Source organism: Symphodus melops (genome assembly GCF_947650265.1).
Source record: "Symphodus melops genome assembly, chromosome: 1".
NCBI lineage: Eukaryota > Metazoa > Chordata > Actinopteri > Labriformes > Labridae > Symphodus > Symphodus melops.
In genome coordinates, this window is record NC_136691.1 from 47,296,136 (window position 1) to 47,313,818 (window position 17,683).

Here is a 17,683-nt window from a genome sequence, read left to right on the forward strand (position 1 = left end):
CTGCTGCTAATATCCTCCTTGATATTGTGGATGTGAATCTATAGCAGGGGTCCCCATCTTTTCTTCATCTCAGATGTACTCAGAAAAAAATTAAACATCGCTTGCATTTATTTACATAGCACACTTTAGCTGACTTAAACTACCGTTTGAACATGTGTAAAACTGCAATAAGGCAATGCTTATCAATAATCTTAAATTCATCCAAGAAAAAAACATGAATATTTTGCATTTCTTATAGTGCCACATAGTAAGCTACGTTACTAAAAAAAATTAAAATCAAGGCCCAAGAAAACATTTCTACTTTAAAGTAGTTTTTATGGGCCATACTGTGAATGGTGCATTTATTGTCGTCAGATTTATTTATTTAAATTTATTCTTTTTACACAGTTGGTCGACCTATCGGTGAGCTCCTGTCGAAACCTGTCCGCGAGCTACCGGTTGGAGACCCCTGATCTGTGCAGAAACATTTGGATGAAAAGAGGAAGTGGTTGTGAGATATACGCATGTCAGTAGACAGTGGTATATTACAGAATTTAAGTATCGTATCACTGGATCAAACATTCATCCAAAGATATTCTCACAGTATAATAAAACAAGTGTTTTCACCTGCATTTTATCATTATATTTGCATGTTCACTTCATGCCATTTTATGGGGTGAACACTTTCTGGAACAGATGGTTACTTTGGATGTAGGGTCTCCTTATGGTCTTGTCGTTGGATTTCTATTGGTTCATCCAAACTAGCAGCATCCCCTAGTTTCAGCCAAAGTAGCCAGTAGCCTTGACAACTCATCAGCACACTTAAAAAATGACAGGGAGGACACCATGCCGCTGTGATTTGTTACCAAAAAAAAGGTAAGTCCTTGTGCCTTGAAATGCCGTGAGAATATTAGAATAATATTTTATCTCAATCTAAATACATTTACAACATTCAGGAAAATGTAGCAAGATCTTCATCTCTTTATTTCACACTCTTTTTTTTTGTCTCTTTTTAAGCAAAGCCCCCATTTTTAATCGCACTTGTCTTCTCCCTCACTATTTAAATAAGGAGTAATTTATTAGTGAGTAAATAACAAATGTTTATTGGATGATCAGTGGCAGAGGGTCTCTCATCTCAATGCACATTACAGCCGACAGAAATCTTTATTCATGGCTATGCTCCTGTGCACAAGTTGCCAGTTAGGTAAACACATTATCAATTCTGCGATAAAAACGGAATCTCAGAGGAAAACCTTACCCTTTGCTCATGCTCCCCTTTTCACGCTCTGCCTGCATATCTGACTTCCTCTTTTTCCTTCCACTGTCTGGTTTTGCTCTTTGCTCTCTATGCCGAGTCTTTTCTCCTCTGTCTAATAAAAGATTGTTGCAAAAAGGAAAATACCACCTTCTTGTGTTGTTTCACCAATGCAAAGAAATGCAACATTGATGCGGACCTGTGAGATTGCATGAGTGTAGAAGATTGAAGATTTTTGTTTTCATTGTTTTTTTTATGGTTAACTAATTGAACTGATTGTAAATATAGTCATCATCTAAATTGACATAAAAATGTCTACAAACTTTCATAAAAACGGACGGATTTAAAAGGTCATTTTGAGTTGCAACAAAAAGCTAGATATAGCAGGATCATTCAGTTGTCCATTGTGCATGTGTGTGTGTGTGTGTGTGTGTGTGTGTGTGAGAGAGTGTATCTACTGTTTGTGTGGCAAACTCACCCCAGCTGGTCCGTCAGGTTCCACAGTACGCTGGGTGTGGGCATTAGTGGGGAACCGTCGTACAAAACCACTGAAGCTCCAACTGCCAGAGCGGTCACCAGCCAGTTCCACATCATCCAACCAGTCTGTGGACATCACACACAAACGGAAACACAACATGGACAACACAGTGGTGAGTTTATCTAGCACAAACACACTTTTCCCATTAACAGGGATTCATGGATAGCAAAATGTACAACTGCTGAAGGCTGTATTTCTCTGTTTAGTTCATGCTTTGGCATCAATCCCACTGACTGTATAAAACATGGACGTAGTCTCAGTAATGTCATCCAATGGATTCGGAGGCGGACTTTTAAAGCCTATCAATGACGGGTGCTGAATTAGAAAAGCTGCCTCAAACTTACTTTTGGTCAACCTCGTTACAGAGAACGTGGAGCTGAGGCGCTTGTCCACATTGTTTGAAGCCTAAAGCCTGCTGGGTTTTTTTTAACCATTTGCTGAAGCTCTCACGTCACAAAGCACATTACATGTTTACAGCCCAGTTTATTTCATCAGGCTCTAAACATAGGCTTTTTATCACGAGTGTGTATGTGACTTCTATAGGGCTTTTGCAACCAGCCTCAAGTGGACACTCGAGGAACTGCAGGTTGTTGCACTTCTGCATGGTTTCATTATTCCACAACAAAAATTGATGCTTGATCAATCCCAATTCATTTGAATATGGTCGTTAATGTCACTTTTCAGAATATTGCCTACGTTGAAATGATTGGTCGGTTAATCAATAAGTTGACTGAGAGGGAATTTTCTGATAATCAATAAATCATTGAGGCCATTTATCAACAACAAATCACGTGTTCCAGCTTCTGACATGTTGTCAAGTGGACCTTTCATACATTTAGTACTGATCGCTCGTCTCATTGTAGGCTCTAAAAAGATGTGATGTCATACTGTCATTTTCCCAAATAAACATACCCGTCATTAGAAATTTGAAAAAAAATCACATTACTGAATATAGAAAACATGATTGTTTCAGCATTCATTTCTTTGCTGTTGGCACCAGGTTCATGTCATTCTTCCCTTGCACCTACCGTGGTGTAGTAAATGATGACATCACTGCTGGTCATATTGCCGTGGAGAATGTGTTCTTTCAAGTGTTGTATGAGCGTGCCCTACAGATACAGAGAGAGAAGAAGAAGAGAGAGAGACAGAGGGAAGTAGTGAAAGCTTTTAGACATCTTGTTGATATCATTCATGACATAGACCTGTTTGATCATTTCAATTTGTCATTAAAAGACCCTGACTGTACTGTATATATATATATATATATATATATATATATATATATATATATATATATATATATATATATATATATATATATATGTATGAATGAATATGTGTATATATATTGTATAAATTCAAAAGTATTTCTGCACTCCATGAGAACTGTTTCTAAAAATTGCTTCCAAAACAGCCTATGTAAGCACTTCTTTCGACAAAAACGGCAATTTGTGTTAAGTGTGAATTCTTCCAGAGTCGCAAACCCATCACAAGTTTGACAGGTAATTATTTCTGGTAGTGAGTTTAAACAGTACAAGTGTGAGGTATTGCCTGTGTTTCTGTTAACAAAAAGCAGGTGTTCTTCGTGTGTGTGTGTGTGTGAATATAATCTTTGGCAGAACCTGACTACCATACCCGTCCATTGGTGCGTGCCATCCCGCCACTGACAGCATGTTAACAGAGCCGTAACAAAGCAGAAAGCACAACAGTGTCGGGGCTAATTGGGGGAGCCAGAAAGCACTGCCAGCGTCACAATACAAAATGTTTTCACCAACGCATTACTGTCCAATTATCGGCAGCACGGGGAGAAGGAAAGAGCACAAAAGAACGAGACAGGGAGGAAAATAAAAGACAGAGTGAAAAATAAAGCACGCTGGAGTGGAGGAGAAATAAAGCTGGGGGAAAAAAACTTTCAATGAGAGTCTTAAAAAGGCAGACTGGGTGGAAGGATGTGGAGATGGAAAGTTTGGTGATACAGAAGCTAATGTGAAAGCAGGCAGGAGGGTAAAAAGTGAGCAAAGCGGAGCAACCATTAGAGAGTAAAGTCTTTGTGTGTGTGTGTGTGTGTGTGCGTGTTAGTGTGTGTGTGTGTGTGTGTGTGTGTGTGTGTGTGAAAATGTGCATGATTGCATGACTGTGCAAAACCAATTTCTGATGTTAGAGTTGATTGGCCTTCATTTCTTTATATCACACATTCGTCTGACACTCTCCCTTACTCTGAGATGATAAGCTGCAGGATAAAAATGTCATTCATGCACTCTTTTGAAAATGAATCCTCTTCCATGGTCTTCTGATGGAGGTTTGATGCCACCGTGTGGTGAGAATGGACACTTACTCCTGCAGTACAGACTACTGGTCTGATCCCCTCAGAATGGATTGCTCCAGTTAAAAGCACCACAAACTGCTCTATTTTAGCACCCCATCTACAAAAGAACATGTGCTAATGGTATGCCGACACGAGCACGCCCACAAAGCCGTTTGTTCTTTTTTTGCATCCTATTGTGGAGAAAAGTCATCTTCACCTTTTCTCTTTGCAGAGATAAAGACGATGAGCGAGGATGGGAGGGGAAACTTTTGCAGGGTTTGTTTTGATTCCGGAGTTGAAAAATGCAAAATGACTTTCACTGTTCCTCTCTGAATGGAGCAAGCACGGGAAACCTGGTGGTTGGGTCAAATGAGACAGATGCACCCAGGATGCTATCTGCTTGGCAGTGAAAACTACCAAAGTATTTACAAAATAAAGGGCAGCGTATTATTTTAAATTTCTGAATTTCTTGATCTGATAAAAGTATTGAATCTGTGACTTAATGCTTTCTTAATTAAACAGGCTGTATGTATGCGAAATGTAAAAACACTGTGTCATTCTGGTCGTTAGAAAACATGTTTGGCTGGTAAATTTTTTGTTCTTTCCACCACCTAGGCCGGTTTGTCAAAAAGTTAATTTCAGACCCTGCATGTCTCCAATTGCGCATGCTTTGTGGATTCCACGCTTTCTTTTCTCTTTTTTATTCAAGCTTTTTTATAAAATAGATATTTCCATTTCGAGTGCCTCACCTTCCTCTCAAATTGTCCACACGTGTATTTATATAACTGGTTTGATCTGGATGTAAAACTGTTCATGTTGGTCATCCCAGGAGAGCTTGGGAAACAGATGAGACTAATACTGTGTGTGTGTGTGTGTGTGTGTGTGTGTGTGTGTGTGTGTGTGTGTGTGTGTGTGTGTGTGTGTGTGTGTGTGTGTGTGTGTGTGTGTGTGTGTCAGCTGGGTCCATTGAACCCTTCCTAAGCAGTGGAAAAAAAAAAAAGACAGCAACAATAGTGTCATTTATTGTTCTCTTTTCTAGTGTGAATAATTATGTTTGTGGCAGCTCACCAAACAAAAGAAGCTGAGTGATTTATAATCATGATTTCAGTCTAATGGAGGCCGCTGTGTTTCTTACCCCTGCAGAGTGGACCATGCATTTAGGAGCTCCTGTGGTGCCAGAGGAGTACATAATGAACAGAGGATGACTGAACGGAAGCTGCTCAAACTCGAGCTGAGGAAGCTGGTCTCCTTCACTGCGCCCCGACGCCAAGAAATCATCGAGGAAAACACTGCAGGAACGAAGAACAAAAAAAAAAAAAGAAGAAGAAGAATGAGTCAAAGATGAACAAACAAAATCTCAGTTTTTCAGCTGTAATGTCTGTGTGTGTGTGTGTGTGTGTGTGTGTGTGTGTGTGTGTGTGTGTGTGTGTGTGTGTGTGTGTGTGTGTGTGTGTGTGTGTGTGTGTGTGTGTGTGTGTGTGTGTGTGTGTGTAGTTGTATCCACAGGAACACTCACCTGTTGGGGATCTTTGAGAGGTCAGTCTCGTGTTTTGAGCGAGCGTAGGGAATCACCACTATTTTCTTCAGGTCCGGCAGCCCTGCAGAGGAGGAAAGAGATTGTTTTTTTTTTCCTTCTTCTTCTATAATAAAGAAAGGCCAAGAGGGTTCCCAGAGGAATCACAATATTGTTTTTCCAGTTACAGAATAAAACGTATTTCATGACCTGACAGAGCCCGTGAAAGCTTTTCTTTAGTTACTTCAATATGCTCAGCAACTCTCCGTGGTAGCAGATGAAGCATCCTGTATCCTCCTCCTCCTCCTCTTTTTAACCACAGCGTCTCTCGTGCCCTTTGAACACTTGTGAAACCCACTAAAACTACTTTGTCTGACAACTTCAGTCTTAACCTTAACTTCTCTTTCTACCAGAAAGCAATCAACTGCTGCAGAGACACACACATATCCTAAATGTTATGGAAGTTGTTAGGCAACATGTTTTATACTAATGGTTGGTGCAGACAAGTTGTGTGGCCACAAACCTTTGACAACACTGGTCAGCTTTTCCATGTGGTCGTGTGTCTTGCCGTTGTAAACCACCGCTGCCACAGAGAAGATCAGTTTGGGCTGGATTTGAGAGAATCTGTCAAGGACGCCCTGAGATGAAAAAAGAGAGAGAGACAGAAAGACAGAGACGCACGCACACGCACACACACACACACACACACACACACAGGGTTAAAACAGGAACTAATAAAAGAAAAAAAATAATGAGATCAATTATAAAAGTATCAAGTCAGAAAAAAATGCAACAGGAAATGAGAGTATTTACAATTGATCCGAAGGAACACAAACTTTATTTTACTAAGATGGTTTTGTTTGACTGAAATTAATTCAGATTTTGTGTTGAAGGAAAACTGTGTTTAATCTATGAAAGGAATGTACAGGAGTACTTTTTATTTTCTGCTCAACATAATTTATCTCAAAGTCTCAATAGAACAAAGAAAAACAACCCATGACATGTAGGACACATGTAATAAAGAGCCTGTCCATGATGCTTGATGTTTCAGATACATCTGTGCACTCAAACCTACTTCTAAGTGTGGAAGCACGTCTCTAAAAGGTGTACTTCTGAGCTCCACCACACGGGGCAGCAGAGCACCAGAAACAAGAAGCAGATAAAGATCAAGAAGCCAGTGAGAAAAAAAAGATGCTATAGGATAAAGCCTAAAGCTTTTTATTCTGTATGCATGTTTTCAGATTGAGTCAGTTAATATCCTCATATAGAATCTAAAACTGCCATTTACCATGCCAGGAGGAAGAGTTAAAAATGCCACTTTGACATTTAAAAACAAAATGCAGAGGTGAACCAGAACATTAACCGGTTTTATTTTCACTGATAAAGAACTCCAAGCCATGTGTAAGGAAAATGTTTAAATTCTGAAATTAAGTAGGAATGAGTATGTACAGTATATTGAGAAACAAAGGGCTGATAATGCATTTGCAGCTTTTGATCGTAAATCAAACATTAAAAAAAAAAAAAAAAAAAAAAAAACTACAGGCAACCACCATGCCCTTACATTGACTCCAAAGTCGACAGAAGTGGAGCTCCAGATTGCTCCAATGCTGGCAGCTGCTAACATGGCCTCCACTGCATGGATACTGTTTGGAAGGTAGCCTGTAGTGGAAGAGTTGGGCAAAGAAGACAGAAACATGATGTGTCAGATTCTTAAAGAACGTGTTGAGCACTTCAAAGTATTGTGACGCTTGTGATGAGCATGTACAAAACACAGAGATGTTAACTAATCCTGAGCACACTATTACCTTTACAGACAACCACTAATACAGTATTTTACTGTAAATATGGCCAACAGCACGTAACTCAATGTTTTTTTCATGAATTGCCGCTGAATACTCCTGAATATGTACACACACACACACACACACACACACACACACACACACACACACACACAAAGTAGTTTAAACAACAAGGACATACTCTGAAATATCAGCAGGTATTAATAAGGTCACCTTATTAATGTGTGACATAGCAGCAGTAAAATAAGAGGGGAACGTGCAGGAAACTATACAAATGGAGAGAGAGAGAGAGAGAGAGAGAGAGAGAGAGAGCACATAAAAATGCAAAAAAAGAGAGGGGGAGGGAGAGATGAATTTCAAACATGGCGGTGAGAATATTTCATTCTTAACAAGCTGAGCTGACGTCTTAACTGCTGTCATGCTGTGATATATTGCTGGATCAATATAGGAAATGGTGTTCAAGGACACGACAGGTCTTTTTACCAAACAGACAATCAGCATAAGAGAGAAAGAGAGAGAGAGAGAGAGAGAGAGAGAGAGAGAGAAGCAGAGGGGTGATTGTGGAAAATGAAGAACACTGAATCAGGATGCACCGTGTAGAAGGTTCCATTACATTCATCATCTAATTCAACTGAGAACATTGGATATATCAGAGACAGGGGCAAATATTTACTTCTGCGACTAAAAAAAAACATGACATGAGGTGAATAAAGGATGCAATGTTCAGGCACAACACAGGAGCTCTCATGTTTACTTGTTCCCTTGATAAGCTATCATGCTATCTAATCTTACATGATAAAACAGTCAAAAGCTGATGGTTCCACTTTAGCAATCAAAGACAACGGCAGCCAGGCTGTCACTTCCTGTTAGTCATGCCTAATCAGGCTTTATTTGTTGTTCTGCTGACTCCTCCTGCTGTAACCAGGATGTTACACGTGGCCGGGTGACATCATGGGCTCACCATCCCATACCACCGGCTCTTCATGCTCTCTCATAAATGATTGTCTTCTTGAACAGGACGAGGACAAATAGCGTCATGGCTCATAATGCTACAACAACGACACCGAGCTTGACTGCGTCTGTGGCTGCTGTTATGAATTACCGTCTCGCTGCTGATACCCATCTGATCCTTTATGCACTCTACATGTACATCAATCAATGAATCAATAAATCTTTATTTGTATAGCGTCAATTCATAACTCGAGACACTTTTCAAAAGCAGGTAAAGGACCTTACTGTTTGTCTGTTAACATTAACAAAAGAGCAGGTAACAAGACCATGCTCATTGTTATGTTTACAAAAAGCAGGTAAAGGACCTCACTTATGGCTATATTACAAGAGCCCAGCTTAATCCATCATAGCGTGGCAAGAAAAAACGTCCTTTTAACAGGCAGAAATCTTCAGCAGACCCGGGCTCATGACGGAACAGCCATCTGCTAAACTGTGCTGGGCTTGAAAATGGGATGGGGGAGATGGGACAAGATGCAGAAAGAAGAATAGGATAGGATGGGGGGGGGGGGGTTGTTTGGGCAGGCCATCCTCATCTACAGTCCCGAGGAACCTAAGAGAACTCAGCTCATCAATGAAAACGGAATAAAAGCCGAGGTGTCCTTCAGGATGTCATCATCACTCGAGTTTGACAACTTTACATCAAAAGCATCGATGGTGAGCCCATGATGCTCAGTTTTCTAACATGTGGCTATAAGTGGCTTCAGTCCATGTTATCACGCGGGTCCTGACTGAGGTTATACCAGTTTGAGAATCACTGGTCTAGACCTGCTCTATTTGAGATCACAGTTGTTAGGAATGGGTGCTATAGACAAATAATGAGAATGATTGACGAGGAAATGAAATGTGTTGTACAAACAGGCTTGTTAAAAAGTGCGGCGTGTTTTTCGATAAAGGTTACGCTTGCAGTCAGTGTTACTCCAAGTGATGGCAAAAAAAAAAGTTTTTTTCCCTCATTTTAAACGTTTGCACACTACACATGTTCACAGATAGCTGCCGTCTTCTGCATCAGTCCAGAGTATTCACCAACTTCTCCATCCATTCTGTGCTTTAAGTGTTTGGAGCTGGTAATACTGCTTTGAACCACGAGGGGAGACGAGGAGATTTAAGAGTCTTGCCCAGAGTTCAAGCAAATTAAGCCCACTGGGGTAATGTTAGAAGAGCTAGCATGGCTACCACTGAAGATCAATGGCCACATTAAAGTAGAGCAGAGAGCTGCTGGTGTGTTCTAACATCCTTCGTCATTAGAAATCTCTGGGTGGAGTCTGTTTTTTTTTTTTAATATGGTAGCTAAGTGTACATCACATCTTTTAGCAGCTCAAAGAAAGTGTTTTCCATATCCTTCTAAATGCAGTGATTTTTATTAGCCATTTTATTTTAGTTAAGTTTCTTTAAGGGGCTTAAAATCCTTTTTTATTAAAACTGACAAACATGCAAAAACGATAGAAATGAAAGCTCCTCTTGAGCTCCAGTCTAACCACTGATTTGTTTTCCTATCAGCTCTGCGATGTGTCTTTATAAAGTGTGTGTGTGTGTGTGTGTGTGTGTGTGTGTGTGTGTGTGTGTGTGTATGATCCTACTCCACAGCACTCAGAGAAAGGATTTGTGACTTACAGCCAAACATGACCTCCTGCTCGTTCAGTTTGAGTGCACATGCGTTACTTTTTGTTTGAAATCTGAGTCGTTCAATTTGCACAAGTGTCATTAATTAAATACTAATTCTTTTTCATTCTAATGCTGCTATATATTTTTTTGAAATATATCCGACTCCATTTGTATTCTGGAACAGTACAAGGCAGTGGTTGTAAAGTGTGTTTTGTCAACAATCAAATTCAAATGTAACCCGAGGGATAAACAGAGGAGCCATGATACAACTGGAGGAAGAATATGATACTGAAAAAGGGCATTGGAAGAAGAATACATTCAAGTGTACGCAACCGGGTGTGTGTGTGTGTGTGTGTGTGTGTGAGAGAGAGAGAGCGAGAGAGAGAGAGAGGCTTCATCAGCTAAGTGCTTATATATCTATAGACCCTGACAAGGCATTTCAGTTACAACCAGGGGACAAGGACATGAAAATGAAAAAAAAAAAAAGGAGAAAGGAGGAGGCATGTAGTGGCTGGCTTTCTCCTCCTTTCTCTCTGGGGGTTTTCTTGCTCCCTCTCTCCTTCTTTCCTTCTCTCCTTCCCTCCAGTCTTTCTAATGAGATTCCCACAAAGCTCCTGTCATTAAGCTAATGGATTTCCTGAACCGCAGAATCCATCTTCCCTATGAGCACACAAAAACTTTCATCCACAGCCTGGTCACTCTAGTTTTGTTTTTTAAATAAAAAACTAAAATGATCAGAGTTGTTCCTAAAAAGTCTTTCTGTTACACTTTTTTGAAACTTTGTTTTTGAAATCCAAATTATTCCGATAATTAATTCGATATCTTGACGAAAGATACGGTGTTTAAAAGAAACAGACAACTCACTAAGAGGTTCTTTTCCTCACAAACGATCATCTAGTTCCTCGTCATCAACAGTCATCGAAAGATACAACAAAGGTTTGTAAAAAGACTGGAAGCCTGAGGGTTGAGAAATCTGAGAGGTCCCTGATACTGACACTTCACAAACAGCTGAATACACACGGTTGTGTCAAGGCTCGAATAGTGGCACAGAGCACTGACTGAATGAGCGTCAGTGACAGAGAAGACTCACTTTGACATCTGTGATTTATTATTAAACACACCATAAAGGCTTTGAATGGAAGCCAGCCCAATACTGAAAGGGCTTAGTCTTATTTAGGAGATAAGTCAAACGACTGTTGGGTAGAGTTTTGAGAATATTGTTATTATTAACATTGTGCTATTAAAATAAACTGACTATGTTCTTGTAAATGACACAGTTTAAAGGATGCCTTATCTTCTAGGAAAACAGATTTTGTATAAATTAATGAACGGGAAGGGATAAGCTAGACGAGCTAACGGTGTTAGCCAGGAGTCTCTGAAGTGCAGCCTGCTGTGCTTCACTGAGACGTGGCTACATCAGGATGTTCCCGACAACAACTTCTCCCTGAACGGCTTCCAGACTATCGGGGCTGACCGGGATGCCCCCGAGAGCCGTAAGAAGAAGAAAATTGGCGAGCTCGCCGTCCGAGCAACGACCGATGGTGTCATCCCGGCCACGTAACGACGAGCAACGACAACAACCGAATTTCCCCCTGGGATTAATAAAGTGCGTCTGATTCTGAATTAAACTTCAGTTTCTGCAACTGCACTGCTCTATGGCATTTAGCACTGTTCAGTTCTATAACTGAGTAAACGTGTTGACATGACTCTGCCAGTCCTCCTTTTACAAATATGAACTCAGAAAAAAGTAAATGGATACATTCAGAGAGAGCTGCGACCTGTGCCAAAACAGACCGACACACACACACACACACACACACACACACACACACACACTATAAGTTCTTATGTTCAGCTCATGCTGCAAAAGGTTTTAAACAAGGAAAAAGTGAGAGAGGAGAACATAGTGGAAAGAAACTGAAAGGCAGCGAGATAAAAAGAGGAGAGTAAAGAACAAACTTTTGAAAAGATACAGTTACCATCAGGTTAACTGAAAAGTGACATTAAAAACGCTGGTACTGTTTTTTTCCCATACTCCAGAAGGGAATTTCATTTCCGACTCACCTACGACCCTGTCTCCGACCTCAACGCCCATCTTCCTCATGGCCGCAGCAAACAGCGCCACGTCACGCCTCAGCTCCCCAAACGTCACCTTCACAATCTCGTCATTGGCCTCCGCTTGATGTGGAAGACAAACAAAATAACGGGTGAGACACGAAGACAGAAAAAGAGATCATTTCAGTTTGAACATTGCAAAGAAATATTCGGAAAAGTAAGGAAAGAAAAGATACGTTTAGTTTAGTTTGGTACCACTTTAAGAGCGTTGTGTAACATTTGAAATTCATGTAGAAGAAGAGACAGTAAGCCGACATGAAGACACAAACAGAGATGGACAGTGTGTCAGGACAGAGCACAGACAGGACCACTATTATTGTCTCCCTAAGTAATCGTTTACTGACATCTGCAGAGGCTCTGCAGCATTGTGACCAATGGGCCTTGTCATAATGACATTACAGCTCCTGTGGAAGCTGGTGCGCATGTGACTGTGTATATTCACCTGAGCGTGCAAAAGCCCACTCTCCCTCATACACACACACACACACACACAGATAGGCCAATAAAGAGGTGGCCTATCCATTAGTATGTGACAGTCCTGAGAGATAGAGCAGGGGAGTGGTTGTTAATCTAATAACACAGTGATGTGTGCAGCCTTGCTTTTTTTTTTTTTTGAAGTCTTTCTTACTCTCTCGCTGCCTAGCTAAAACCTAGAGTATAAAAATAAAAAATAAATGCACTCTTTGTAGACTCAAGAGAATCCCACTAATCTTTAGTTAGCATACAAGTTTAGTGCGAGGAAACAAAGAGTCCATAAGTCAAACAAAAAACAGTAATGCCACTTACTCATGTACTTCACATGTATGTAGCTCAACATGTAAATCATTTCAGCAGCACCATGTGCTTCATATAGACTTACTTGCAGCATACAGAGCTACTTTGTCCTGGTCTGCATGTTTGAGCAGGTTTTCGGCGTAGTTTAGCCGTGCTCCTTTAAACCACTCTGGAACATCAGAGATCCGCTTTGATGCATCCACAACCTGGTGGACACCCGTTAAACACACACACACACACACACACACACACACACACACACACACACACACACACACACACACACACACACACACACACACACACACACACACACACACACACACACACACACACACACACACACACACACACACACACACACACACACACACACTTATCACTTATTGAAGTGTCAATAGTGAGTGGATCAGCTAACATTGTTTAATAAGATCAAAATCATGGAATAGAAAAAAACTATGAAATAATTCTGGCCATAGAAGTCAAATCTATGCATTCGTCCCTGATATAAAAGGTATAATGAGCTATTAGCTCAAAACTGATAGCAAACTGCTACCACTGTCACAGCTGGACATATAGGAGTACAAGTTTCCATACCGTTTCCATGGTAACACTCAAATCTGACAGCCTCGCCTACTGTTTATCACCATCACAAAATGACTGATTGACCAGATCATTGCCTCGCTGTCTTTCTTTATTTGCCCAGAAAGCAAACAAATGATCGGGTAGCTCATGAAGAGTTGGACATGAAGATGTGGCCGATGTGACGTGGGACGTGTCACCCATGTGTGCAATCAGGGCGTGTTGACATAGACACGGTTTATTACAGCACACGTCAACTGAGCAAAGTGAAGAGGTTCCACAGTTCATTCAATAATAAAAAACATGCAATAATACCTCCTTTTACTAATGAGATCTTTCAAATAGAATTGAAAATAAATAAATAAACAAATGAACTCATCTACTCACACGTGCCATTATAAGCACTTGAGGCTTTGGATAACAGACAAGGTAGGAGACAAATCTTCAAAATGTGTCCCTTTTTGTCCTAAGGTTTTTTTTTTTTGCTGCTACTTTGATCAAAAGCTTGAAGTGAAAATTCAAAAAAGTCTGGTTGAGAAACAGTGTCTCTCCAAGTAAGTCTTCAAGTGTCTCTTCAGAGTAAATGCTCGTCATGTTCCACAATTAACATGTTCTGATAGCATCTGCTCCATGTTGTTACATAAACAGAGTCTGCACTCACCTCTTCGCACGGTTTGGAGCTGACGACTCCACAGAAGCGCCACACCTGCCCCCAGAACTGCGAGTAGCTTTCCACAGACCACTGGTACAGGTCATTGTAGTTGACTAGAAGACAGAGAGGAAGCAGTGAGAAGAGATGGACAACAACAAAAACAACAACAACAACAGCAAAAAAACTCACTGGTTGTGTTACCTTCATGAATACAAGAGTAAAAGTATCACTTCAGCAACGTCAAGCAATTCCATCACACAGAACACTGAGGGAAATCAGCCTCCTTATGCCTCTCATGTTCCACCTATCCCTGTTAAATAATCATAAAGGCTTTCACTTACAGCAAGACACTGGGAACTATTTTTTTTTTAACCTGATTTTTTAAATCTAATTAGCAAGGTTTTATATATCCAGAATGACTCACGTAGGTTTGGCTCTGTTCAGAGCTGACCAGGTAAATTCAGTCAGACCCCCATAAATAATCTTAACTTCTAATAGTCTGCTTTATAACCATTTACAATCAAGGATAGTCATACTTAGTCATAATCACTTATCAGCTTGTCTGTGTCTGTGCAAAAAGGCTTCTTTTTTTTTTTTACAGGTTTTTTTATTTCAGTGGGATACAATGAATAAATGAACTGAAAGAATCAGCATACATAGCTCAGAAACTACCAGCGCTATTCTCGTCTTCTTCACGTTTCTATAACATGCAAACTAAAAACATGTCAGGGTTTGGAACAACAGGTTTTAAAGCAGCCCTGTGTAGTTTTTAAAACGACACAGTTATGCCAATGTTGTGAAAATGTACAAACTTATTCTAATGTGCAAATACAGGGTATATGCAAATCAGGTTATGATATCATTACTATTTCCAAACACCTGTATTTGCTACACTGCCTCTCCCATGCCATTACAATTACATAACAATCTTCTTCTCTGTACAATAGCCGGCGGGTTTTCAGCATTCCTCGCACTGGCCTGGCATCAAAGAAACTATTTAAAAAGTCAGCTTTGGATGGGAGCAGGAAGTATACCAAAGCATAATAAAACACAAGTGTAATAAACGGCTAATTATGGACCCAAAGAAAAACTGACAGTGAGAAAGTGAAAGACCGTGCAACATTTTAAACATGTCATTATTCACACCTGGCTGCAGATACAGTTTATTAATATGTGCAGTGAATGGTTTATGCTGAATCACTGGCTCTTTAATAGTCCCTTTAAAATAGCCGATGGATGCACAACAGAGCTAGCTAAAATACGCCATTGTGAGGAGGCTTCATGCAGGTGGTCATTCAGAGATGCAATGAATGGAGCACTTCTGTCCTTGCGTTTTCAACTCAGACACGATTCGGGTTTTTTTTGTTTTTTTTAATAAACTCTGATTTATATTCATTTAAACACACCCTCCTATCTCCTGCTCGCTGTCTGTCTGTCCGTCTGTCTGTCTTCCTCCCTAGTCTCCTCTTTACTCACCGAGATTAAGCCCGTACTCTCCATTGACCTGTATCCTAAATTTGTCCATCTGTGTGTTCTTTTTGGAGTCCGGGTACCACAACACCTTGCTCTCCATATCCATAATTGTCTCGCTCTTGCCCTCGGTGTCTTTAGACATCTTTGCTGCGTCTCTTTTTTTCGACTCCAAATACCGGTTGTCGCGATGTCCCGGTAGCCTTGTTCGAGCTAAGTGTCCCCGGAGGTGAGGGCTGCCTTCAGATTAGAGCCTCAGCAAAACTACTTAGTTTGAATGGCTCGAGACAACACGTACAGCGAGGCGACTAGCAAGGCTCACTGTCAAAGGCAAGCGTGAGGCTGCCAAGGAAAATTGTCAGGCCACGCCCCCAGCGTCATGACGTAAAGAGCATGGTGGGTTCAAGAGCGCACATCGTTCAATACAATTAAACAAATTGATGTACAATAGCTTAGACTGTAAATAATACATGCTATTACACAATAACTTCCACATTTTGAAACGGTCCTGCTTTATAGGGGCCTCAAGAGAATTTTGAGCTTATAAATTATAACAGCTATTGGCCCTGGCTCTCAATCTCCAGAATAGAGAAGAAATACACAGTTTTATTCATTTACTATAATGTGATAGACATCTCTGTCCTACTAAATGTGTTCGTGAATGAGTAATTATTGTCTTCAAACCAGTTTGACTTTGAATGATACCACTGAATTGATACAACTCATATTAAAGTAGCATGCATAGTACACAAACGCATAGGTCCAGAGTACAACTAAAATCTTTATGAACAATATATATCTATTTTAACTATTGTGGGTGGTCTAGATCTTACTTTGTGTATTAGTTTAACTATTGTTGTGGCAGTTTGTCTCTCATATATTGTGAGACAAACTGTTAAATGTAGCTGCGTGTAATCTTCCCTACCAGAGAGTGAATGATAGATAATTTACAATTTTGGAAATTAAGATGAAGACCAAAATATGATCACTTTGTAAAAAAATGTTTTTAGATGAACCCAACAAATAGTAACTTATATCCTTTATTGTGAAGCACGTTGTGATATCTGATCTTGAAAGATGCAGTTTAATAAACATTACGACTTACTTACTTACGACTTACTTATTCCACCCTCACTAGTGACGCCACTATGATGCTGCCTATGTTTAAGCACTGACAGTTATGTTTTAAATATCATGTAAAAAATACAAGATTTCTTTAAATAAAGGTTTCAAGTTATCTCTTTCATCAATGTAATTTTTGAATTCCACATTTTGAATTTAAGGTTCATTTAAAAACCTTTGAAACTACTGCGCTTAAAGAATTATTAGATATCTCTTATATGTACTTATTCCTGAAAAACTTATAGTGCTTATTTTTTAAGTAAATACATCTCTTAAATGAAATGTACCAATTACCTTATACTGGCCAAGCCTAATAAGTGATACATGTTTTAAATGTTTAATAAATATTTTAATTTTTGTTTTGGACTAGTTGCACCCCATAGAAGTCTTGAACACCCCCATACGGGAGCGCACAATATAGGTTTGTAGTCAAATCTTTCTAGCGCGCGAGTAACTTGCCTGTCGAAATAAAGGATTCTGATTGGTTCGTAGCAAACTGGTTCCACATCAGCCGACAGATCGGTCTATGTTGGGGGCGTATCATCACGGTTGGAGTGGCGTGTCGTTTGATCAATGGCAAGTTGGCTTTGGTTCTTCAAAACTGGTATACTAGCCAATTAGAGGGCAAGTCTCTAGCCCTTAGAGAGGTGTGCCCAATCAGTGAAAGCGTTGAAGGACCCTCCTCACTGTATGAGGGTGTCATCATTAGTGTCAACGATCATTTGTGTAAGACAAGTTTAGGCAAAGTTTAAAGCACTCTTTCGCAAGTTGTGCCTTACGGGCTGTAGCCTACTTTTTTAAAGTCCATGTCCAGTTGCAATATTGTATTCTTATAATGGAATTCTCTGTAAATGTAAAGAATAAGTGTATTTTATGTATCTACTGACACTTATTTTTAAATGAAAATCCTCAAGCTTTTACAGTTGTCAGTCATTGTATTCATTAATTCAACTTTTATTTACA

At 40.0% G+C, this 17,683-nt stretch overlaps 1 protein-coding gene across 1 annotated transcript in view; it reads right to left on the reverse strand.

The window, feature by feature from the left end:
* The window catches only part of aacs (acetoacetyl-CoA synthetase), a 36,863-nt gene extending 20,899 nt beyond the window's left edge, over nucleotides 1–15,964 (reverse strand). The window contains exons 1-10 of the mRNA XM_079368768.1: nucleotides 15,605–15,964; nucleotides 14,138–14,241; nucleotides 12,980–13,100; nucleotides 12,070–12,183; nucleotides 7,152–7,249; nucleotides 6,114–6,228; nucleotides 5,594–5,675; nucleotides 5,213–5,366; nucleotides 2,801–2,881; nucleotides 1,713–1,837 (exon numbers count right to left, since the gene is read on the reverse strand). Coding sequence (XP_079224894.1) covers nucleotides 1,713–1,837; nucleotides 2,801–2,881; nucleotides 5,213–5,366; nucleotides 5,594–5,675; nucleotides 6,114–6,228; nucleotides 7,152–7,249; nucleotides 12,070–12,183; nucleotides 12,980–13,100; nucleotides 14,138–14,241; nucleotides 15,605–15,743 — 1,133 coding nt within the window. The 5' untranslated portion in view covers nucleotides 15,744–15,964. The remainder of the gene's footprint in view (nucleotides 1–1,712; nucleotides 1,838–2,800; nucleotides 2,882–5,212; nucleotides 5,367–5,593; nucleotides 5,676–6,113; nucleotides 6,229–7,151; nucleotides 7,250–12,069; nucleotides 12,184–12,979; nucleotides 13,101–14,137; nucleotides 14,242–15,604) is intronic.
* Between the last annotated feature and the right edge of the window lie 1,719 nt (nucleotides 15,965–17,683).